Below are 25,513 nucleotides of genomic sequence, written 5' to 3' on the forward strand. Positions count from 1 at the left end.
CTTCCTTCCTTCCTTCCTTCCTTCCTTCCTTCCTTCCTTCCTTCCTTCCTTCCTTCCTTCCTCCCTCCCTCCCTTTCTCTTTTACCCTCTCTCCCTCTCCCTTGTAGTTCCAGGTTCATCCATTGGTTTGGAGATCTCCTTTTCTTCATTGCTCATTGGCCAACTGAGTAATGTTGAATCATAGATATTTCTTAGCTATGAGATCTCAGCAGCATTACATGGGATACAATTAAGGAAGGGTGGCTTGTCCAAGTTGATCTGAGAATGGAACTTTGGTGACAAGGCTTCTCAATGAGATTTGTTGCAAAGACTTCTGCAGTATAGCCCTATAGGCATTAATTTGGGCAAAGGTTCTCTTCCACTGACTTCTAACTTTGGGAACAATGCCTCACTCACTAAAGGCTTCACCTGGGAGAATCATCATCATCATCATCACCACCAGCATCACCACCACCATCTTTCTCCTCCACCTCTTCCTCTTCCTCCTCCTCTTCATTCTCCTTCTTCCTTCTTTCTTCTTATCCTCATTTTCCTCCTTGTGCTAGTCCCGAGGCTTGAACTCAGGGCCTGGGCATTGTCTCTAAGCTATTCTGTTCAAGCCTAGCACTCTCCAGATTTTTGCAGGTTAATTGGAGATAAGAGTCTCTTTTCTGCCTAGGCTGGCTATGAACCACAATTCTCAGATCTCAGCCTCCTGACTAGCTAGGATTACAAGTGTGAGCCACCATGCCTGGACCAGGGGAATCTTCTTAAAGTAATTTCCCAATTCTGCTAGGTAGACCCAGGGCTCTGATGCCTGCATTTCTAATATGTGCCCTGATGATGCCCACATTGTGGCTCAGGGAGTCACAGTTTTTTTTTTTTAATTTAATTTTATTTGTGAACATACTGTACAGAGGGGTTACAATTGCATGGGCAGGATAACGCGTACATTTCGTACCAAGCATTGCATCCTCCTCCTTTGTTTACACTTCACATCCCTTCCCAGCCTCCCCCCTCTCCCCCCAATGGGAGTCACAGTTTGAATGCGGATCTTCTATAACAATGCTTCCTAAGTCTTCTCTGCTGACCAGTCACAGTGTCAGGAATCCCATTAGAAATGCAGACTCTAGACAGGCGCTGGTGGCTCACACCTGTACTTCTAGCTACTCAGGAGTCTGAGATCTGAGGATCACAGTTCATATCCAGCCCAGGCAGGAAAGTCCACGAGACTCTTATCTCCAATAAGCCACCAGAAAACCAGAAGTGCCTCTGTGGCTCAAGTGGTGGAGCACTTTCCTTGAGCTGAAGAGCTGAGGGACAGCGCCCAGGCCTGGAGTTCAAGCCCCACCACTGACAAAAAAATTAAAAAAGAAAAGAAAAAAAAAAGAAAAGAAATGCAGACTCTTGCTGCTCACTCTGGACTTGGAGAATCAGAAATTCTGGAGCAAAGGGTCCATGGCTGAGTTTTTAACAAGCCCTGCAAATGATTCTGCTGCATGCTCAAGTTGGAGACCTACTGTTCTAAAGAATGAATCGCAGCTTATTCTTCCGTGCAGCATATCCCAATATTTAAAGTTTTTACTACTGAAAGGTCTCCTTTGGATCTTACCTCAAATATTTTTGCCCAATTACTCTAGGGTTTTATTTGTTTATTAGGTACTGGAGTTTGAACTCTGGGTCTTGTGCTTGCTAAGCAGGTGCTCTACTGATGAGCCATGCCTCCAGTCTTGTGTTGGTAATTTTTGAGACCATTTTGCTTCTTGCAAAGGCGAGTGCTTGGATCTGGATCTACCTGTTTTAGGGTTCTTGAAGTACCTAGGATGACAGTTAGGTGTTAGCATGCCTAGCTTCTTTCTGCCTGGACTGGCCTGAGCTCAGATAGCTAGATGACCGTTGATGACTCTAGTTGTCCCATTTTTTCTTGACATCATCTTTTCTTTTTGAGGGCGGGAGAGTCATACTGGAGACTATGTAATTAGAACCATGTCCCCAAACCTTTTACTACTTTTTCTTTTTCTTTCTCCCCCCCTCCCCAGTTTGTTTTTCAGGTAGAACTCAGGCTACAGTCTTCCTACTTCTGCCTCTTGGATAACGGGATTTCAGGCATACAGCACCACGCCTGGCCTGCAAGTTATCTTTTCAGGTTCTCAACATGGAATCTGAGGCCTAGAGGGGACATACGACATATTCTGATTCCTTTTCCCCATGATTTCTACTTCCATGAACCTGACGACCGCTAAGCTTTCAATATAATTGGCAGAAGGCACTAATGTGAAAGTTAAGTTGAAGACACACCTAGAATCCACTTGTTATGTCATCGCTTCAGTGTCAGAAGCTTGAACTATCCTGCTTGCTTTGATTTGGAATTTACAGAAAAATGTACGGTGCCTTATAGCTTTAGCTCCTAGACTAGTATTATTTTAAAAAATATCAAAAAGGACAAAGAAATAGAAAAGAATAATTATACTCTAGAAGAGCTTTGAAAATTTAAAAAAAAATGAACTTAAGTAGAGGCCTGGGGAAGTTGCTTGTGGGCCAATTAATACCCAGAAACCAGCAATTGCCACAGGTTACCAGGGAGGAGGGGAGCTGAGCGGACACTGGGGTCTTAGCTTTGGAGAAGGCAAGGGAACCAGAGAGAGGTTTCAGAGCCGTGAAATAATCCTGGCTGTACTGAACTTTGCAAACTGGGTTAGACTCTGACCTCTGGTATGAGCCAGGAAGGTGTGAGTGCTCTCTCATGTTGTGAGCTCCCGCTGAGTGGAGATAACCCAATGGGTGTGGCTACACTGAGTGGGCAGTTCCAGCCCCCAAAGCAGTGTCCCCCCATTACTGAGCGCCTTTAGGTAGAGGATATAAAATATGAGCTGCATGAGAGCAAATAGACTGGTTTTCTCATTGGTGGACCAGGGAGCATTCTTTCCCAGTTATGTGTTTTGCAATTGAAGTGAGAAGTCACTTCTACTCCTTAATTCCTGACAGCAGCTGGTCAAAACAGTCATCTGACCATGGTGAGAAACTGGATGCTCCCAGAAGCCTTGAGTCTGGAGCTAGATTTAACAGGCTCTGACTATACAAATACCAGGTTTTGGTGCCTTACTTACAGATACCCTTGAAGAGATCCCATTGGTTTGTTTTCTAGTGTTTCTAGCAAAACAACCTATCTCTAGATACTCGTGAAAATAAAATTAAAGGCCTAGATGAGTACATAATTATTGACAAGGACCAGGAAAATCATGGTGGCTAACACTGAGGTCAAATGCTTCCCCCTAAAGACTTAGATGTCTCCATTGGATAGATTGCTGATTTTGACCTAAAGAAATGATCCAAGACATATGGTAAGAAACTGTCTAAAAGATGGGGCCAAAGCCATCAAATTGCTTCTCCATTTCCTCTCCTCCAACACATGAAGCTGTGATGTTAGAAGTCCTCCAGAGCCAATGTGTGGAATGCTGGGAAAGACAAGGTGGTGGTTGCTTCACCAGAGCAGAGAATGTATTAGCTTAGTAAATGTTGAGAATTCAAGTTGATGGCCTTAGATGATTAAAAAAAAATCCTAGAGAATTTAGGTCAGTTCATATGTTGACCTTCCTTTTTGCAAAGTATTTAGAGTCCTGCATTTTCTTTATTCCAATAATGAATACAGTTTCTCTCCCATCTCCTCCCCTTTTCACAGTTCATTAGGCAAATCAAAGAGAGGGTGGGCAAAGAAAATAACATAAAAGCATTAAACTTAAAACTTATAAAATGGACCCATTAACATTAGATTGGACTTGGTTTGGGTAAAGGAAATTGAAACTCTGTAAAAAATGTTATTTGAGTATCCAGTGCAGGGGCATAAGCCTGTCATCTAGCTACTTTAGAGGCAAAGATCAGAGAATTGAGGTTCAAAGCCAGCCCTGTTAGACTCTTATCTCTAATTATCCAGCAAAATGCTTGTAGTGAAGCTATGGCTCAAGTGGTAGAGAGCTAACTAGCCTTGAGCATAAAAGCTCAGAGACAGTGCCCAGATGCTGAGGTCAAGCCCCAGGACTGGTACAACAAAAGGGGGCAGGGTAAAATAGTTTCATTATTGAGGTTATCAAAGAATAACTTACTATTTGTCAGTATGGCAGGTAATATAATGATGCCATCTTTTCTAGTTATGCTTACTATTTTTTTCTTAAAAGGGTTAAGATGTGCTTTTGGTTGTCACTCAGGTAGATAAGAAGTTGGACCCGAATTATCAAGATGTGTAACATCTGTGCTGTCATTCCCACACCCTTAGCCACCAGGGTCATTCTTTCTTGTTCACCCCCTTCTCCAACCCTCAATGAATCAACAAACAAAAACATACCTGTCCGGCAGTGTCATAGAGTCCCAACAAGTGCTGCTTGCCTCCCACTGTCACCGTAACTAGGAGAGAAGGGGAGAGGAAAGTCTATAAACACGAGCTTCCATCAAGAGGTCTCGCCGTTTCCCAAGCCAGCATGTTTCTGGGCCTCGGGGAAAGCATATGCCTCTCCAGTGTAGATGCTAACCCGAGCAGACAGCACCATTGCCAAGCGAAAGGCAACCATGAGCTGTAGCGGTAGCAGATGGACAGAGACAAGTCTAAATTTCTCAACCAAATGAATCTTCTCGGTGTTCCTGGGGCACTGGAAAGCTGTTCATCGATCCTTGTTGGGCTCTAGAATAGCAAACTCCTGGAGGAGAAAGGGTGCGGACTCCTTTCTGGTGAGGTCTTTGTTTTGGGTTTAGCACCTTTCAGAACACAAAGATGAAGTGGCACTGTGGCTCAAGTGGTAGAGACTAGCCTTGAGCTAAAGAGCTCAGGGACAGCGCCCAGGCCCAGCGTTTAAGCCCCATGATCGACAAAACCAAACAAACAAAACAGAATACAAAGCTGTGTAAGCAACTTGCCTGTTGAAATCTCTCTGGTATTATCTGGCTTTGAGAGATGAATAAAAGCCAGAAAACAAAGAAAAGTAGCCCACCTGCATATTTTATAGTCTCTCAAGCAAAGAAAAAGAAATGAAAGGATGGAAAAAAATGAAAAGAAAAAAGCTTCGTCTTTAGTCTAAAAAAGTTTTCTCATTAAATAGATAAGCTTGATTGAAAACAGCAGAGTTGTTTTAGTTCAACCGAATCCTCATTATTTTGAGGCTTTGGTTGTGGGAACTGTATAGATTGGGCCTCACATAGCTGAAGGGCGTAGAGAGAGTGAGAAGTCTCCGGTTTGCTGTACCCAGTAGGCTCACTGCTGTGTCTAGCCTTGTGTTCACAAGTGAGAAGGGGTAATGGGCTCATCCCAACCCACTCCACATATGTCTAGAAATGAAATACAAATCTCAACTTGCAAGTGCCCCGAGAGGGAGCAGACTGAATACAGAAGCAATAGAATTCTCGGAATGAAAGAAAGAGCAAATTTAAATGCGCAGAAATCATTGAATTTCTGTTTGGAAACAGGAAATAAAACATGAAGGAAAGAGTGAGGAATTCATTTTTTTAAAAAAATTGCAAATGCGACGTAAAGATTCCTTCTATGAGGAATTATAATCTCTCTAATCTCTGCCCACCCATTCTGTAGTCAGCTGTGGGAGGCTTGATTGGGTGCTGATGTTCACCTTGGTTTCTTCCCAGGTTCTTGGGTTACATGTCTGAAAACAAGTCTTCATGTTGATGCTGGAAAAGCACTCGTTTAAAAGTACTACCTGCCCCTAATACTGAAGATGATTTTTGGGATCTATTCACTCCAGATGTGTTCAGATGTTGATAATATGACTGCAGTTATCCACATGTGTGAAATGTGTGTTGCTGGTGGTGAACCCAGCTGCCGTGAATCCTGGTGACAAAGCTGGCAGAGGAAGGGCATGTAGATATGGTACCTGCATGCATAAGTTAGGGTAGCAATGAGAATGGGTGATCCTGAACTTTGTCCTGTTTTCTATCTATTTTCTGTACACTGGGTAGAAGATATTAGCCTGGTCAGATGTCTTGAAATTGGCCTAAATGTTTTCTTTAATGACCAATCAGCTACTTAGTCATGGATCAGGAATGAAGGGAAGAAATCCAGCCATTACAACATGGAATTTCCTGTCTCCAGCGAGCCCAATATATGTAGGTCAGGGCCAGCTGTTCCCGGAATCCCCTTAGACTTTTCTAAAAACATGCAGGCCCAGGGTCATGTATGGAACAGCTAGAAGCAAAGTCATCCTCATGGTGAGACCGTGAAAATATTCCTAAGCAACAGCTCTGAGCTTTGTCACCAAGAGCCCTGATGTGCCTGCTAGGGCTAGTGTGTTTTCTCAGGAAGAGTCATTCCTTCCAGCCTCCTTTCCCTTTCCCTTTCCCCTTTCCTCTGGGCAGCTCTAGCTCCAGGGAAATTTTTACCAGGCCTGAAGCTAGTGTGAGCAAGAAAGGTGAAGGTCTGGGCCAAGAGTCCGGGCATGGACCGTCTCCCCTCACTTCCTTCCCTTCTTCAAGTGTCTGCTCAGTTCCTGCATTGAGCAGGAACAGGAAAGAGCAGACACTGGACCTGCTCAGAACTGAAAGAGCAGATGCAGTTTCTCCTCTGTCAGGGAGCATGGAGGCAAGTGTTTTACGGGTAAAGCATAGTCACAGTGCAATGTAGCACGCCCTCGTCCAAGACAGCTGGTGCCATGGCTAAGTGTGCAGGCATCTGTGTTCCCAAGAGTACTGGAGCTTGGTCAAAGACAGCTCAGTGCTATGCAGGGTACCCTGGGAGAGATAATGCTGAAGAGTGTGTATACAGGGCAGGACTCATTAACTCAGGCTTTATTTGGAAGGTTTTGTTAAGCTGTGAAAATTCAGCATTATTCCTTTTCCTTAAATCAAAGAAAAAAATCATACTAATTTCCATGGATGCAGGGAATACGGCAGAAGGAGGAGGATGGCATCTTTGGTGTAGGAGCCATGTTGGATTTTCAGCTTGGCTGTGTCTACTCTGCCTATGTGTGCAGGGCCAGGCTTCTTGAAGGGATACAAAAGGAAGCGTGGAGGGCTTCTGACTTTATTTTCTCTTCCCTGCCATTTCATTCTTCTATCCTATTGGAAGGAAGTAAATGGATCACTGTATGCTTCCATCAGGAAGAATAACACCGCCCCATTTGTAAGGAAATGGAAGGATTTGGAAAAAATCATATTAAGTGAAGTAAGGCAGACCCAAAGAAACATAGGTGCCATGGTCTCCCTTATTTGTAATTAATTAGTATATGTCTAGGATAATCTTAGCAGATGAGAAGAATAGCTCAATAGCTATGTACATATGCCCATATAAGATGGTGCTAAGTGAAATGAGTCCTTGAGCTTTTCTGCTCAAGGCTAGAGCTCTACCACTTGAACAACAGCTCCACTCTAGTTTTCAGTGGTAAACTGACTTTTCTTGCCTGGACACTGGCTTGGAACAATGATCCTCCGATCTCAGCCTTCTGAGTAGCTAGATTGATAAGCATGAGCCACTGGTACCAAGCCATGATGAATTTCTTAATTTTCTTAACATCTCCAGTTGCATCCATTTTCTTGAAACTGGCAAATTTGCCTTCTTGCAGCTTTTTCCTGTTTTGTCTTGTTTTGTTTTGTTGGTGCTAGTATTGGGAGTTGAACTGGCCTGGTGCTCTTGCTTATCTTTTTCATTCAAGGTTGGTGCTCTACCCCTTGAGCCATACTTCCAGTTCTAGGTTTCTTTTTGCTGGTTCATGGGCAATAAGAGTCTCTTGGATTTGTCTGCCTGGACTGGCTTTGAACTTCAACCCTCAGATCTCAGCCACCTGAGTAGTGAGGATTGCAGGGGTGAGGTTGAGGGCTGAGGGTCAAAGTCAGCCAGGGCAGTCCCATCTGCTCCCACTCCCTGGGGAGACACTGCTGAGAAGGCCAGGGTCCAGCACAGCTGCCTGGCAGACAGTGGTCAGGCACTTGTCCCACATCGCCTTCTATTCTGGGAGCTATTAGAGCTGTTTTCTGAACCTGAGGAGGTTTTATAGAGAGTGGGTCAAATGACCCACTAATAGCTCAGATGGTTCTTTCAATAAAGTGTGAAGAGTCGTCAGTGACCTGTTTAGTCTGTAAAATGAAGGGTCCTTCCTCACACCCACTGAGCACTCTGCTTCCTCGTCTTTCTTCTTGGAGTCAATTGGAGTGGTTAACCCTATTTGGTAGTCTGAGGTAGTAATAAAGCCTAAGTTATAGTGTCTTAGGATCAGCTAGCTTGAACCAGAAAGAAAATCTCCCAGCCAGGATCTTAGGCCTTCTTCCCTCAGGATTTCAGTCATGTGGCAGAGCTGTGTGTCACTCACAAACCTAGACAAAGCACTGTGGGTCATACTCAGTACTGATGCCAATCCAGGCTGTCATCCAGGTCATCCGTGGCAGCAGGAACCTGGTTCAGAGCCCCTTCCCTGTGGCATGCTGGGCTGTCTCAGCTGTCAAGAGCAGTGTTTTGGAGTGGATGAAGATATGGTGAACTCTAAAGGGGGAAATGCCAGGCAATGTAGGGGGAAGCCCTCCAGGACCCTCATACACAGCCAGCTGTCTGCGGCACTGTTGTGGAATGCCCTCTATTTGGTGAGCAGGATGCAGCCTCCCTGGCTATGGGGACTGGAGGACATCATGAAGGTTCTGCTCTGGAGATTTTAGATACAGCAAGATATAGCATTTTAGGGAAATTCAAAACATGGCCCTCATGGAAATATACAATGGGGCATGCTCAAAGATTTATTAACTCATTAGTAAGTGAATCAATAAGATGGTAAATCTCATCCAAAGAGCCCTTTGGGGAAGTAGGTGTTTAAAAAGCAGCATGGGTATAGAGTGGCTAAGGTTCAATAGGAAAATGGCACAGGGCATGGTGGTACATAACTGTAGTCCCAGTGTTGGAGAGATCGAGGATAGCCAAATTTGAGGCCAGCCAAAGCTGTGTGGTGAGACTCTGTCTCAACCAACAAATTGGTTGTTGAACTATGCTCTTTTCTAATAAATAGGAAGTATTTGCATCTCTTCCCGACTAGACAGAAATGAATGTGTAACTGTGCAACAGCTAAGCTGTTAGTTAATAGAACGAAACACATTTACCTTCCTCCAGGTGATTAGTGGATACAGAGCCTGGGGAGAGGTACATGTGAAGTGCTGCCCAGTATGGCATTGAATGGACATCTGACTTATATCTAATTTTTCAGAGCATTTTAAATGTGCATGCTTTGGTAAGATTTGGCAAGCATCTAGGGGCTTCTGTCTCCAGCTGTGCTCACTCTGATCAAAGGTGTTCAAAAGTCACAGGCAATTGTTGCTACAGGTTGCTTCTATGTAGACAGGGCTGAGTAATGGAGAACTGAAATGAGAAGTCACAATTCTGAGCCTCCTTTTAGGGCCTACAGATCAGCAGTTTGTATATAGCTGCCTTTCCATCAGAACTGACCTTATCCCTGCTCTTTCCTTACTTGTGTTTGGGAAGATTTTTGTCTGGGACAGTGATACCCTTCCTCTACCCCTCCTAGTCCCCACCCCACTCCTGTGAACTCCAGAATCCATTCCCAGAGGCTACTTGGCTGTGTTTAACACCTGCTTTGAGCCTCATAACTCTGTGTGTGTGTGTGTGTGTGTGTGTGTGTGTGTGTGTGTGTGTGTGTGTGTGTGTGATTAAGGGGCAGAGAAGCACCAGAGATAAAATTTCCCCAAATCAAAATGAGTCTGAAAGCAGTTTAGTATGGCAACTAGACATGAACACTGCCTTTTCCTAACTGAATGGCTGGACTTCCTTCTTCCAGGGGGTTTCAGCCTTCCAGGACCTGTGTTCCCTTTAGTGCTACACTCCAGCTGCTTCTTACCCATCCCTTGTGCGCTCAGTTCCCTCCTTAGGGAGGTTTCCTCTTGTGATCTGAGCAGCTGTATGTGCATGTACGTGTGAAATAAAAGTTGTTCAGGGGAGTCTGTAATTAATGTGCTGGCATCAGGTCCAGTTTCTGTAGAACAGAGATGGAGGAGAAAGCCAAACAGGCTTCCTGAGGAACTAAGGGCTTCCTTGTCTTAGGTCTGTATATTCATCCTCTATACATGGGCCCATTTGGAAGTGTGATTCTCTAGGGTGGCATCTGTGCTCATGGTGACTAGAGCATTCCATTCACTAGCTACAAGGAAGCCCATGCTCAGGTATCTGGATGGTCCCATAGTTGCAGGGCTGTAACTGGGACATTCACCAATCAAATACAAGACAAGCTTGGGATAAGTTATGGGGGAGAAGTGAAATCTGTACATGGGGCCATGGCCTACAAACCAGAGTGCGCTTTTGGTGCTAAGATTCTGTATTCCTGAGTAGAGAGACAGGAGCAAGTGCTCCTTCAATCGTATCACACATTGATGGAAATTCAGTTTAATTTAGTTGTTATTGAATTATGGTGGAAGAAATAACTGATTCTGAGGCAGACTTTTTTTGGGGGAGTAGGGAGAGGGAATACTGGGATTTGAACTCAGAGTCTCACACTGCTAGGCAAGTGCTCTACTACTTGAGTCATGTCCCCAGTCCTTTTAGTTTTATAGTTCAGATAAGGCCTTGCGTTTTTGCCTAGGCTAGTCTTGGCTCCTGATTGATCTTTTCCCCAATGCCTCTTGCATAGCTAGGATTACAGGTGCACACCATCAGGCCTGGTTTGTTGGATGAGAAGGGATTTTGCTATCTTTCCACCTAGCTTGGCCTCAAATTGTAATCCTCCCAATTTCTGCCTCCTGAATAGCTTATACCGCCATACCTTTCCCAAGGCAGACACTTTTCACATTAGTCTTGATTTTGATTCATGATCTAAATTCTTGTTGCAGTCATCAAGAAGAGCTACTTAAAAACATGGCTTTCCTGGTTTTATACCCACCTCTAAGAGTCTGGAAGACTGTACTTTTAACAAATGTGAGTTCACTCATCTAGAATCATAATAACTCTTATAGTTATCTGAATATCCCATCCACTTTAGAGGTTATGTGGCTAGTAGATGAGACAGCCTATAGGGTGCCACACAAGCATTAATTCCTTTGATCATGTTAGACACCAGGGCAGGCACAGAATAGCCTGTAGGAACAGCCTTCTTCTCTCCTTGTTGAGACATGTCACTGAGCACACCCACAGCCCTCGGGGATGATAAACATGGACCACAACATTCCTGGTAAGAGGGTTCGTAACAAGATAAAAATATGGTGAATATCCTTTTTGGAATGACAGCAAAATCTATAAAGTACTCTGGAGTGCATAAAGAATTTCTTGGAAAAAAAAGCACTACACTTTAACTACATAAAAGAAGAGAAATGTTCTGTGGTAGAAGCTCTCTATGTTGGAAAGAGGTCAGACCTTCTATGGGATAAGTTGAATTTCAATAGATTTTCAAGTAAAGACTATAACAATTGATTATAGAAGTCATAGGAACTTAAATTGGTGAGGACAGCTAAGAATAAAATCAAGAATGACTTAAGATATGTATGTTAACACATACACATACATTATAAGGCTCCACTAAAATGAAAGAGTAAATTTTGTTATAAAACTAGAAGTTTCAGTAGATTAGTTAGGGCCTAGGACCCCTGGTGAACATCTTTTTTTTTGTTGTTGGTCGTGGGGCCTGAACTCTGGGCCTGGGCACTGTCCCTCAGCTCTTCAGCTCAAGGCTAGCAGTCTACCACTTGAGCCACAGCGCCACTTCCACCTTTTATGTGGTGCTGAGGAATCAAACCCAGGGCCTCATGCATGCAAGGCAAGCACTCTACCACTGAGCCACCTTCCCAGCCCCCTGGTGAACATCTTGAAGTAGAAGGAATTGCTGGCTTGGTGATCTACCTCCATCCTTTCTAATTTCTCATAATCTTAGGTGTGTGTGTGTGTATGTATGTATTTGTGTGTGTGCACACGCATGCACGCTTGCATGCATGTACGTCCATAGAGGAAACAGACCGAAATTGAGAAGTACATTTTCAGGTATACAGACTCACTGTATCTCAGCTGGTCTTCTTTGATTGGTCTATTGTCCTATACCTCATTTGCTTAGGGGTGACCAATCAGAGTATAGCTCAGGGTATAAAAACCTCCAGAGCCTGATCCCGAGGGAGACAGAAAAATTACATGATGGCTAGGGAGACCAGACACATAGAACAGCAGTAGCTTTGGAGAAGATGTTTCTCTGAATAAGTTCTTTGCATTCATCCTCCATTGTCCTGGACTTCATCTGTTGAGTGATTTGTACAATGTCTACCAAGAAAGAAGTCAAGAAGGCTGTCAGTGGTAGCACTGGCAGTGGGGTTATAACACTGGCAGGTAGTGTCTGCTGCTGAACTGTAGCACTAAGCTAGGGTTGCCTGACACAGGGCTACATACCTAGTTGGTGGTCACTGCTGGCTGGGGGCCAGAAAGACTGTAACTTGAATGCACTCTGCCCACCATGAGCAGCAGCAGAAAATTCCATATTAAAAGAAGTATCATTCCACCATGAGACAATCAGACCCAATACCTATGCTATGCATAAATGACAAAAAGCAAAGGGAGAAAATCATAAAGAAAAAGACAACAGATTCAACAAAAAAAAAGATTTATGTTCTAGAAAAACTGGTCACAATAAAGAAAGATCAAAGATGATTTCTTTTCAAACTTATGCATATTGTTTAATCAATAATATATACTATACTATATATGTATATGTAATAATATAATGTTTACCTTAAAAAAGATCTTGGGCATTGTACAAAGAAATCTCTAATAAAGGACCAACATTTTGAATCAAGGAAAGATACAATTTTGGCCTATCAAACTGGCAACGGTAAAGAGCATGATACCTAGGACCAGTTAGTGCACTGAGCTGTGGGCTCACACTGCTGGAGGAAATGTAACTTTGCTCAGGCTCTCTGGAAAGCCACTTAGTAATATGGATTAAAAGCCTAAATGTGAAGCATGGTTTTCACCTCTGGCTTTGTGTTCTTCTCTGCAACACATTCTAAGAATGATGAGACCTTGTGTAGACATGCAGAAAGCAGAAAAATCACTTGTCACACTTTAGAAAAGAAGTTACTGAGAGGAGAAATGCACACACACTAACTATTTACTTGGCTAGTTTATCTCACGCTGACTATACATTGTCAATGAAGGGTTGTGTTTAAAACCCATTTTGTACCATTGTCTCCACAGATCATCTGTTTTTAGTTTGTAACTTTAGCGGATCACTGCAAATAATATGTATAATATATGAATAAAATATGAATATAGTATGTATATACATATAAGAATATTCATCACCAACATGTTTATAATAGACAATAATTGGAAACAGCCTAACTATTCAATAATCAGGGACTGGTCCTTACCAGTTATAATGTCCTTATCATGGAACCTTTCAAAGAATAATTAGGAATATGGTAACATATTGAGGGCATAATTCCTAGGAGGTAGGAAAAAATTCTCTATTACATGTGCACAAATATGCATAGAAAACTTTGTTTTGCTTATTTTCAGTTATGGTGGACATATAAGACAATGCTCAAGCATTGTGGATATGATGCAATTATTATTGTTATGTATAGATTGGCTTACATGTCATCTACATTACCTTCTATCATTTAAATTCTGTTGTTTTTCCTAGGTTCACTCCCTAAGGTTTTGTGGTAGGCGTGTTCAGATGTATTTTGGGCTGTAGGACCAAGCTTATGATTTATGAGGAGACTATGTAATGGATAGGTTTGCTGTAGTTAGGTTTATACACTGTGTGTTAGCAGAAACCCATCTTTTTCAGAGAATTATGATGAACCACTAATGCTCTCCCTATGCTTGCTTTTTGAAGGTACCAAGGAAATAGGGTGCATTTGAGAATGCGTGAGTCTGCCAAAGTGGAGTAATTGCAAACTGAAGGAAGTCTGTGAGCTATAGGGACAACAGTAGTTAATTGGTTTCAAATATAGCCCTTCATTGATGATGTCGAGGCTGAGTGAGGCAAACCAGCCAAGTGAATAGTGTGTGTGTGTGTGTGTGTGTGTGTGTGTGTTTCTGCTCTCAATAGCTTCTTTTCTAAAGTATTATTACATCAGTTAGCAAATTTTATGGTTTCTACCTTTGTGCATGGTCATTAACCTAAGATTGTATTTACTCTTTTGTCTTTTTGTTAGTCAGTTCTGGAATTTTTACATGTTTGTGTTTTTTGTTGTTTTCTTTTCCTTCCCTTCCTTCCTCCCTCCCTACCTCCCTCTCTTCCTCCCTCCCTCCCTTTCTCCCTCCCTCCCTCCCTCCCTTTCTCTCTCTCTGTCTCTCTCTTTTTCTTTCTTTCTTTCGTGTCAGTTGTAAGGCTTGAACTCTGGGCCTGGACGCTCAGCTCTTCAGCTCAAAGCTAGTGCTCTACCAGTTGAGCCACAGTGCCACTTCCAGTTTTCTGGTGGTTAGTTGGAGATAAGAGTCTCATGGACTTTCTTGCCCTTTCCTACCCAGGCTGGTTTTGAACGGTGATCCTCAGATCTCAGCCTCCTGAGTAGTTAGGATTACAGGCATAAGCCGCCGCCACCAGCACCTAGCTGTTGTTTTCTTTATCTTCATCTAGCAATATGTCCAACATAGTTACTATCTTTGGAGATAATAAATAGGAGTTCTTGGCCTGGGGGCATGGCTCAAGTGGTAGATTATCTGCCTGACCAGTGCAAGGCTCAAACCCCAGTATTGCCATTCATTTTCACAATGAGTTGTCTTCCAGTAAAAATATACACAAAACATCTTTGCCTTGTACTTCTATTGTTATGTATATGCTCAGAATTTGTATATGGTGACATGTAACACACACACACACACACACACACACACACACACACACACAGCACAGAGTATAGGTGCTTGGCTAGCCTGTCCTGGCTAGTGTGTCCTATCAAGGAGAAGCTGATAGGAGTGTGTTATTTTCATATTAGAGACTGTGGTGGCACTGTCACCACTGTACTCAGAGCCAGAAAGATGCCATGTACAACGTGTAGCCCCTTGGGCCAGTGGGCTGGTAGGTCAGTAATTTCAGGCTTTGTGTTCCTAGAGGATTTGATGACTTTGGCCTCACAGCACCTCCCTCCGTTTTGATTTATGACCCTTTCTCTGGGAAAACCCAACCCAATTTGGAAGATGCTAACCCTCCTAGGAACTGGGCGTGGCCAGTGAGCCTACTGGCCTGAACCTGGGTATGGCTCTGGAGTGACAAGGTCTCATGGATGACAAATCAGATGGAGCAAGAGCAATAGTGATTCTTGCTACTTTTTCCTGGCCTGTTATTTTCTGGTGGTGCTCATACATGCAGAGCCCTGTCCTTTGCGAAGTGTGGTATGACCTGGGAGCCACATGAGCACAGCCACTGTCTTCACTGTAGCTTTGACCTCTGCCTATCTCTCCTCTCCAAGCACAAATTCTGGTGAGGGCTAAACAGGACTGTGCAATCGAATCCACAAGCTCCAATGTAGAAGACAAATGTCTAACAACATATTTGGTCCACTTTAGGGATTCCGAAAGTAGGTAACGATTAAAAGAATCATTTCAGCCACAGGTTGTTAAGGGCTAAGTGATCTGCTGCCAACGGGTATACTGTGCAGGGGTCAGGGATCCAGGACATGGGCTATAGGAGGGGAGGGTGAGGAACAGGAGAAGCAAGGAGCCAGGGTGAATTACAAATGTCTTGCCCACAATGACACAGTGTGTCCTTCTGGCAAAGGTGGAGTCAATGCAAGAACCACTTCTTACAACCCTGAGACATGGCTCCAACACAGAGATAGAATAAAGCACATGGAGAGGCGGCCCTTCAATTCAGAGAGAGATGGGCAAGAGAGCAGGTCTGGAGCTCTTTTTACTCCCTGCGACATCAGAGATAGGAGTAGATCAGGAGCAGGGTGGGGGTGGGGGATGAGGAGGCCGAGGAAGGGCTAGGTGTAGTGCTGCTTCTGAGTAGATTTGAATCTGTTGGTCTTGATGAGGCCCCAGGATACTTTTATTCGCTTTTTCCTGTTCTTTTTCCTATTTCCATTCCTTTTCTCTTCTCTTTTTCTTTTCTTTCTTTTTTCTTTTTCTTTTTTTGAGATACATTCTCACTTTGCAGCCCAGGCTGACCTGGAACTTAGGATCTTACTATCTCACTCTCCCAAGTGCTGGGATTTCGGGTGTGTTTCACTACATCTGGTAACAATCTACATTTCTAACGAGCTCCTACTTGTCTGCAGACCACCCACCCCATCCTGCTCTCACTTGCTGCCAACACATCCTCTCTGAGCCCCTCAGGTCGCTGACCAACCATACATAGGAGAGGGGCAGTACATTCCATGAAAGAAATGCAGGAGGACACTCGATCAGGGCACAGAGGCGGTGCTTACTCATACGTGTTCTCATTGGTCTTGAGAAATGAAGGAGATGACGTGTGTGTGTGTGTGTGTGTGTGTGTGTGTGTGTGTGTGTGTCCCATTGGTCTTGAGAAATGAAGGAGATGACGTGTGTGTGTGTGTGTGTGTGTGTGTGTGTGTGTGTGTGTGTGTCCCGTCCTGTCTGAGTTCTGCAGGGAGCTGCAGTGATCTGCTATGGGGAACCGTCCCAAGGGAGTTGTTGGTTTAAGGAATGGAAAGGACTTTGGCTAACAAAGACGAAAGAGATAAAATGATAAACAAGTCATGTTGGGGCTTGGAATGTCTCCCTCCCTTGGGTCATCACTGGGATGTTGATTTCACAATCTGAGAGCATTTGGTGATGGGCGGGAAATAAGCCACGGGGGCCAAGGGTACTGTGGAAATTGCTGCTTTCTGAGTTGTTGAGTAGATTGTACCTGGCTCCTCAGATGACTATTCAAACCCAATGAGGTTTATTCTAGGGATGGGGGTAGAGGGGCTTCTATATCTCTTTTAGAAGTCTGTGACCTAATTTTTAAAACCCCACTTCTGAATAAGTAGATGTCCCTACTCTGAACACGTGCCTACCTGGTCTCCATGGCGGTCCGTGTGGTCCTGGTTTGAGAAGCAGCTAGGAAAGCCAGTGATTTTATCTTCTCAGGATGTGTTCTCTTCACTTGTTTTCTCCTCTGTGGCTCTGTTAATTGGTATCCCGCCTTTCTCTTCTCCCATCTCTTCATCTATTCTGCTTTCTTATTCCTCATACACTGAGGTAATAATCTAACAGTCATTAATTCCCAGCTAGAACGTGTACTCCTTATAGGCAAACCTCTAGGACCCAGCACGGTGGCTTGCTGGTGATGAGTGTCCCCTTAGTGGGTATATATTGAACGAATGGATAGTCTAAGGGTCCTTTTGCAGCCTTCACAAGGGGATTGCTTCGGGAGTGATTGTAGCCAATGGCTCCAGCTTCCATTGGGATCTAGGAGCATTTGGTAAGTAGCGGGGATGGGAAGGGGTGGGCGTGTGGAGTCTTGCAGATTCCCCAGCAGTCAGGAAAGCACACTAGAAGGTGCTGGTGATCCGTTCTGCATGAATGCCAGGAGATACAGTTGGTGAATTGGAAGTGATCAATTCTAGGAAACAAAGAGGGCCATTGAGCCATGACCTGGGCCCATGCCAAGAAAGACAATGAGAGCCTGTGGGTCCAGTTTCTATGACTGGCAGCTGAGTCTACTCTGATCTTGTGAGATCTCAGGCAGCCATTGAAATATCAGCCTTAGGGATGGAGGAGATTTGCTCGAGCCCCTGACCTGCAGCCTCTGCACGGGGCTGGTTCTGTGATCACTGCAGTACCATGCTGCTCCTGGGCACCATGGGTGACAAGGCCAGATCAGCTGTGCTTCTGCACAGAGACAAATAGCAGAGCACACCTGCTAATTATGTACCAGATTCAAAAGAGAAAAAAAAACGGGGTAAATGACCATTATCCCCACCTCTTGAGACAAATCCAAACTGTTTTATAACTGTCAACATTGCTTGACATTTCAGCTGTCAGCAAAAATGTTTTACTCTTTTAATTCTGGCATTTGTAGCTGGTTGTTTTCTGTACAATCTCCGAAACAGTGAGAAGGGAGTAACCTTACAAATCAATAAGTGCTGACCCGCCTAAGAATAGAAATGGAGGAAGGAAGAGGATGGCAAGAAAGATGAAATTAAAAACAGAATAAAAGATGATGCTAAAGCAATGATTTAAAACATATCCTAGCAATGCTCTTGAAGTATTTTGGGTAAATGTACTTTTAGTAGGTGGGGGTTTATAAGCCAGCCTGAGGGGACAAATGACAGCCTGAGGCTCAGGAGTAGTAACAAACATGCAAGAACTAAGTGACCCTTGCACAGCAGGACACTGGTTCTGAAGGGCATTGGCCTCAAGAAGGACAGATGACTTGACTTTTTATAGCATTGTGTGTTTTTGTTTGTTTGTTTGTTTTGTCAGTTGTGGGGCTTGAACTCTGGGCCTGGGTGCTGTCCCTCAGCTCTTCAGCTCAAGGCAAGCACTCTACCACTTGAGCTACAGCGCCACTTCTGGTTTTCTGGTGGTTTATTGGAGATAGGAGTCTCATGGACCTTCCTGCCCAGGCTGGCTTTGAACCGAGATCCTCAGATCTCAGACTCCTGAGCAGCTAGGATTACAGGTGTGAGCCACCAGCACCTGGCTTTTTATAGAGTTTATCACAAAGTAAGGGAAGACAAGATGAATGTAGATATACATCATATAATATTTTTATAGAATATTATGATATATAAAATAATTACATATTACAATTGTGTGTAATATACCCTATATATCTTATAAAATATGTAGAATAAAATAGATATTATAATGGATAAGTAATACAATAAATATATTAATAAACATATAATAAATAAAGTATATTTATATCTATATATCTAGAATTAGAAAGAAGGCTAGAAATGTTGTCTAAAAGTCAAGTGAAATTCCCCCCCTCCATACTTTTTTGGCGGGGAGGGTGCAGGTTCTGGGGCCTGAACTCAAGAGTCTGGGCACTGTCCCTGAGCTTCTTTTTCTCAAGGCTAGAGCTCTACCACTTGAGCCACAGTACCACTTCCAGTTTTCTCTGAGTAGTTTATTGGAGACAAAAGTCTCACAAACTTTCCTGCCTGGGCTGGTTTTGAACTGTGATCCTCAGATGTCAGCTTCCTGCGTAGGTAGGAGTATAGGCATCTGGCTTGTCCCTGAACCTTTTTGCTCAAGGCTAGCACTCTACCACTTGAACCATAGTTCTATTTCTGACTTTTTGGTGGTTTATTGGGGATGGGTTTCAGTCTTTCCTGCCCTGGATGGCTTTGAACCAGGATCCTCAGATCTCAGCCTCTTGAGTAGTTATGTTTGCAGAAGTAAGCCACCAAAGCTTGGCTCCAAATCCCTTCCTAAAAAGTTCTGGCTGATTTTCTCATTTCTTTGTTAAATTTGATGTTCTCTGCATCATGTTCCTGTTTTTAGAGATGCTTCTTAGCTCATCATGTCTCTGTTCTGATGCTCTTGCATGTTTGGTGGATGTTGGGGAGGTAGAGACATGGCTTGGAGTGGGAGAGAAGGGGCAGAGTCTGAGGAAGAACAGAGTGAGTTCTAAGTAGGAGGAATCAAAAAAAGCAACCGGGCATGTGGGAGGGCTATTGATCAGGAAGCAATTATGATAGTTTTAGGATTGAAATCAGTATTGAGAAATGTCCCCAGGCCACTTCTCTATACTGAAAAAGAATTTTGTAGCATATCTTTGGGCTAAAGAATCTGAATTCATCAACTAGATGTTGTTTGACACTGGAGATGATTTTCGTTTTAACTCCATCTCAAATTCATACCACGATGTACCCATAGATTCCCAATTATTTAGTATAACTAATTACTTAGTATAATTATTTGCTATAACCTAATTATTTAGTATAGAATGATCCTCTATCTTAATTGAACAAAAAGGACTTTACTGGTGTGGCTAGTTAAGGATTTTTAAAATATTTAATTGTAAAAGTGATGTACAGAGGGGTTACAATTACTTAAGTAAGGTAATAAGTACATTTCTTGTCAAACGTTGTTACCCCTCTCCCCCCCCCAGTTGAGGAGATTATGTTGGATTACCTGGTTGGTCCATGTAATCACAAGGTCTTCATGAGAGAATGAGGGAGGAAGGATCAGAGAAGGATATATTGGAGCAGAAGCAGAGGTTGGAAACAGTAAGGAGGCCTGGGGCCAAGGAAGGCAGGCAGGAGGACAAGGCCAGGTATGGCTTCTCCCCTAGAGTTGATTTTAATCTAGTCAGGCACCACTTTGGATTTCAGACCTTCAGAAGGATAAGAAATATACTTGTTGTAATTTGTAATAGTAACAATAGACAACCAACGTAGTATCTTTATGCTGTGTAATATTTCCTAGTGGACATAAATGTTACAATGTTCATGCCAAGGGCATTACTTAGTGTTAATGATCTTGGTCTGACTGACCCCTGGGGAGTAGAAAGAATTATCTGATGGGCAAATTTGGGAGCAGGAACAGTGAGCATGCTCAGGAAGAGTCCTTTCTCTGTGGGATCTGTCTACAGAGAGGGTGATACACACCCCCCCACACACTTTTGTTTCCCAGAGCTGCTGGAAACCCTGTGTTTAGGCTTGCTCATTTTTTTTTCTGTTTAACTTTTCTTTCTTTCTCTCAAGCAAGGAAGAGATGTCATTTATTATATTCCTGAAAACACAACTAGCCACGAGATCATTTCTCTTTTTCTTGAATCAGTTATGTTCACTCTTTATTTCTTTGGCCTTGATTAGCTCCAGGGAGTCTAGAAAGTGATTTGAACAATTAGTAAGAAACAGAGGGAAAATGGAGGTGGGTTGATGAGATGAAATGGGACTAGTTTAGAATGGCAAGTGTGTATCAGGAGAAGCTGTTCTGGTACTGGCAGGAAGGGGGGGTGGGATGGGTTAGGTCTACAGATTTGGCTCTGAGTTTCTTAATCAGTCAAAGCATAGAAGCAAGCCTAATTGATGAATGATTTATAGAATCATTATAGAATGAAAACACTATGATTTATGGAATATGATAGCAAAGCACCGACTGAATAATCAAGAAAAAATATAAGCAATCCTGTAACTGAGACTGCAAATGCTCATCCTGAGGGCTTTGTAAATGACACACATTTGTGTAGAGGAGATCATCTTGAGTAACCATAGCTTAATACTTAATATGTTATTTCACATAGTATCCTAAAATGTAGATGAATGGATAGAACACACTTTTGTGTGCGTGTGCACCAGTACTGGGGCTTGAACTCAGGGCCTAGGCATTGTCCCTGAACTCTTTTGCTCAAGACTAGCATTTTACTACTTGAGCCATACACCTCCACTTCTGGCTTTTTGGTGCTTAATTGGAGATAAGAGTTTCACAGCCTTTCTTGCCTGGGCTCACTTTGAATTATAATCCTTATATATCAGCCTGCTGAGTAGTTAGGATTATAAGTGTGAGCTATTGGGGCCTGGCTAGAACATACTTCTTCATGCTGGATAATTTGATATGTGCTAGGGATAAAGTTGGGTGTGAGGACTGCATGGATGAACAAAAGAGAATGTGCCTTATCTTTAGCAAGTTTCTAGTTTGAAGAGAAAGCCAGATGCTAACACATGCCCTCTCCCCAGCCCCAAGTAGGCAGATATAAAGTAGGCATAGAGATTGAACTAGTGAGCCTAGTGAACTAGCCTCCCTGAGAAAGTGACATTTAAACAGACTGCTCACATGTTTAGTGGGAAGAGGTCAGCTAAGTGTATGTGGAACATTCTAGGCAGTGGAGACCACACATACTGAAGCCCTGAGATGAGAAAGGGATGGAAGAGAAGAAAGGCTGTGAGGGCAAGCAGACCTGGGGAGCTTGTGCATTTTGTAGCTGGGAAGTTTACTGGAGTCAAGTATGAAAGTCAAGTATGATAGACAGGAGGAGGCCATGGAGCAATAGGAGCTATGTCTATGGCAGGGGCGGAAGCTCTCTCTCACAGAGATAGCCTGCTGTTCTGGAGAATGCTTCTCTTTATTTCTCTAGGTCAACTTGAACTGTTTAATTGTGAGCACAAGTTGGGTGAGTCTCCTAGGAGACACATCTTTCCTTGGACAAAGTTCTTCTTACAGACTTGGCCCCACCCTAGACCCATTACTTCAGAACCTGTTAGACACATGCATTGGCATTTTCTAAAGCTCCCACAATTGTTTACCACTGGCTTAGAACATTGGACTGATAAGGAGGTATGCAATGTGAGGTTAGAATTGAATTCAGCATCCCAAGTGGAGAAGGAGGCAAGGGAAGAATATTCTATTCCCATGAAGTCTGAGGAGAGCTGAATATTTGGCAATTTTCTCTACCCAGCTTGACATGGGGGAAATTAAATCATGATTAATTGAGGAAACTAACATCCTTGCAAACACTTTAACTTTCAGTAGCTCTTGTCAAATTTATCGGAAAGCCTGAACTTTATAAATAAAGATGAATTCTGAGGCCCAGTATGAATCAAAGTGTAGGCTAATTGGACATGAAAGGTTTCACCTCTAAATCACTGCCAGAGGCCAGCAGCTATGAGCATATGGCGGCTGCTGAGTGGTGGGTTTTAACAGAACACACCGCCTGTATCCTGTTGCTATGGGAAGACTCCATGGCTGCATGCTAGTTAGCCTCATCTACTGGCAATGATTCATGTGTGTGCTCAGCTCGCGTTCCCATCATCCTGCCAACTCTAGAGGCGATTAGCGCTGTCAGGACAGGGGCCGCAGTGGTCATGCACCATTTCTTCCAATGTCATTGTTGGGCCCTATTCTTCCTAAAAATGTCCTGAGCTTCTTTAGCCATATGTAATAGGCTCTGGATTGGCTGTAAGAGTAAACTCTGGTTAGCTTAAGTCTGTCATCTATCCTACATCCTGGTTACAATGATTGGTTAAGAGGTGAGACCAAGTCGACCAATAGAGACCAACAAGACTCTTAAGACCATTATTTGAGGATGAGGGGAGGGACTGAGGACACAGCCCCAGGAGCGGCTGACAGCCATCTCAGAACTGTATAAAGAAACCTGAAGCAGATGAACAGAGCGTGGAAGGGTAGGTAGATACAGGCATGCTATTCAATGTACATATGTTAAAATGGAACCAGGTAACTTGAGGGTAGGGGTGGCTTGAAGAGATGGCAAAGAGTGACAGCACGATGACATTGATCATGACGCACTGTCCTTAGAAACTGACATATTGAATTGAAACCCCCTAACTGCCTAAAGATAACAGAAAAAAAAAGGGATCTGAGAAAGACATTGGCGCCATGTAACCATCTTCATGTGGATCCAGCACGACTTCCATAACTTGTAGCAATACAGGCACTGTATCTGCTTTGCTCCTTCCGTGGCTCTCTACCATGCCAGTAAATGTCAAATGAGTAAGTGGTAGAGAAGGAAAGAACATGATGTTAGGAACAGAAATAAGTATTCAGATGATATAATCACAGAAGAACAAACCATTCCAGTAGGACCAAACTCTGACCATTTTCCTGTCTCTGGAATCTCAAAATAGCACAATATGGAATTCCCTTCTGATTACCTTGGAATGATAAAGATAGCTAGGATGGAAAAGTGAAGTAATAAGTCTGGCTGTGGGGTGCATGGGTGGGAACAAATTCTTTTCCCTTAACGCTATCGAGGGAAGTGTGACTCAGATTTAAGGCATGTAAGTCAATGCGTTCCCAAAGTGAAATATTTTATTTCTTTAGCTCTACAAATGTTCCACCATGTTAAATCACATTTATCTTGGCACATGATCAGAATTTGCCAATATTGAAGTTTTGTAGAATCCCTGGATCATAAAGGAAAATGTTCATGTTTGGACATGCTACTTAAGATGAGCATACTTAGTCAAGGATCCATATCATCATTTATTCATATGATGCTTTACTGGGGACTGTAAGAGCACATTTTTTTTTATAGAATCCATCATATTTCACAAAACAGATAAGAAGACAAAGAATTATTTCAGGTTAAGATGAAGACTCTACCATAATTTTACCAAGGGACACCCTGCCATAAGTGTGAATAAAGATGGTTTGCATTTGATAATAAAAGTTTGCAATTTAGAGCCAGGTACTGGTGGCTCATACCTGTAATCCTAGCTACTCAGGAGGCTGAGATCTGAGGATCACGATTCCAAGCCAGCCTGGACAGGAAAGTCTGTGAGTCTCTTATCTCCAAGTTACCAACAGAAAAAGCTAGGAGTGGCACTGTGGCTCAAGTGGTAGAGTGCTAGCCTTGAGCAAAAGAAGCTCAGAGACAGCACCTAGACCCTCAGTTTGAGCCTCAGGACTAATTTTAAAAATGAAAAATTTAATTACTTATTCTCTTCTCCTCACTAGGACACTAGAATCTGGGGCTGCAGGAAAGGAGAACACATCAGCAGATGACCAGGGTAAAGGCTTTAATTTCACACTTCATATTATAAACACCCATGCAGCCAACAGTGGAGCTGTGGCTCCAGCTCCGAACTTTCCTGCTGAGGCCTAAGAAGCGTGCACAACATGAATTACCACATATTCACTGCTTCAGCGTTACACTACCAACTGCTACTCAGTGTTTGATCTGGCTACTCTTTCACTCTGTTCTTCTTCCCACCATCCAAAGTTCTTCTGAAAGCCTCCCTGATAAACTACAGTTCTTTCCAGATCCCAGACTTGTTCTGCATTAGCTTCCTATTTTATCTCAAAACCTGTAACATTGAGTTGAGTGGCAGCCAGGGAACAGTTAAATGAACCACACAGTCCGTTTCCACAAAGGCCAGCTCTAACAGGTTCTCATAGACATGTGTAAACAGATGAATTTGGAACTTGGAATATATTTATCTGTCTATCCCACCATGTCTCAGTACTTCACTTTCAATGCTGTCTCACCAGGACAAGTAACAGGCTGACTTCTTCCATACATATAAAAAACAGTAGAAGGTTTTCTTGTTCCTCATACTGTTACAATAGAAAAAAAACTTAAACATTTAACTTGGGCGGAGTGCCAGTAACTCATGCCTGTAATCTTAGTTACTTAGGAGGCTGAGATCTGAGGATTGCAGTTGGAAGCCAGCCCAGGCAGGAAAGTCAATCAGACTCTTATCTCCCATAAACTATTAAAAAAATCCAGAAGTGGGGGTGTGGTCCAAGTGGTAGGGCACTAGCCTTGAGCAAAAGAAGCTCAGGGGCAGAACCTAGGCTCTAAATTCAAGCTGCAGGGCAGGGCTGTCACACACACACACACAAAGCTTGGAACTCAGTGGTCAAGGAAAACAAGGAGCAAGAGATAGGAGGAGAGAGAGAATATTAAGAAGTAGGTAACATTTGCCAGGTGCTGGTAGCTCAAGCCTGTAATCCTAATTACTCAGGAGACTGATATTTGAGGATTTCAGTTTGATGCCAGTCCTGACAGAAAAGTCTGAGAGACTCTTATCTCCAATAAACCACCCAAAATCCAGAAGTGGAGCTGTGGCTCAGTTGGTAGAGTACCAGCCTTGAGTGAAAATGCTAAAAGTCAGTTCCCAGGCCAAGTGTTCAAGCACCAGAACTGGCTAATGTGCATGCACACACACACACACACACACACACACACACACACACACA

The 25,513-nt window shown here is 43.2% G+C and overlaps 1 protein-coding gene across 3 annotated transcripts in view; it reads right to left on the reverse strand.

Moving 5' to 3' along the window:
- Rhoj (ras homolog family member J) overlaps positions 1-25,513 on the reverse strand; it is a 90,075-nt gene that overhangs the window by 31,014 nt on the left and 33,548 nt on the right. For all 3 annotated transcript variants that reach the window (XM_013013981.1, XM_013013970.1, XM_013013975.1), the window contains exon 2: positions 4,319-4,377. In XM_013013981.1, coding sequence (XP_012869435.1) covers positions 4,319-4,377 — 59 coding nt within the window. The remainder of the gene's footprint in view (positions 1-4,318; positions 4,378-25,513) is intronic.

This window comes from Dipodomys ordii, unplaced genomic scaffold (assembly GCF_000151885.1).
Source record: "Dipodomys ordii isolate 6190 unplaced genomic scaffold, Dord_2.0 Scaffold2, whole genome shotgun sequence".
NCBI classification, from domain to species: Eukaryota; Metazoa; Chordata; class Mammalia; order Rodentia; family Heteromyidae; genus Dipodomys; species Dipodomys ordii.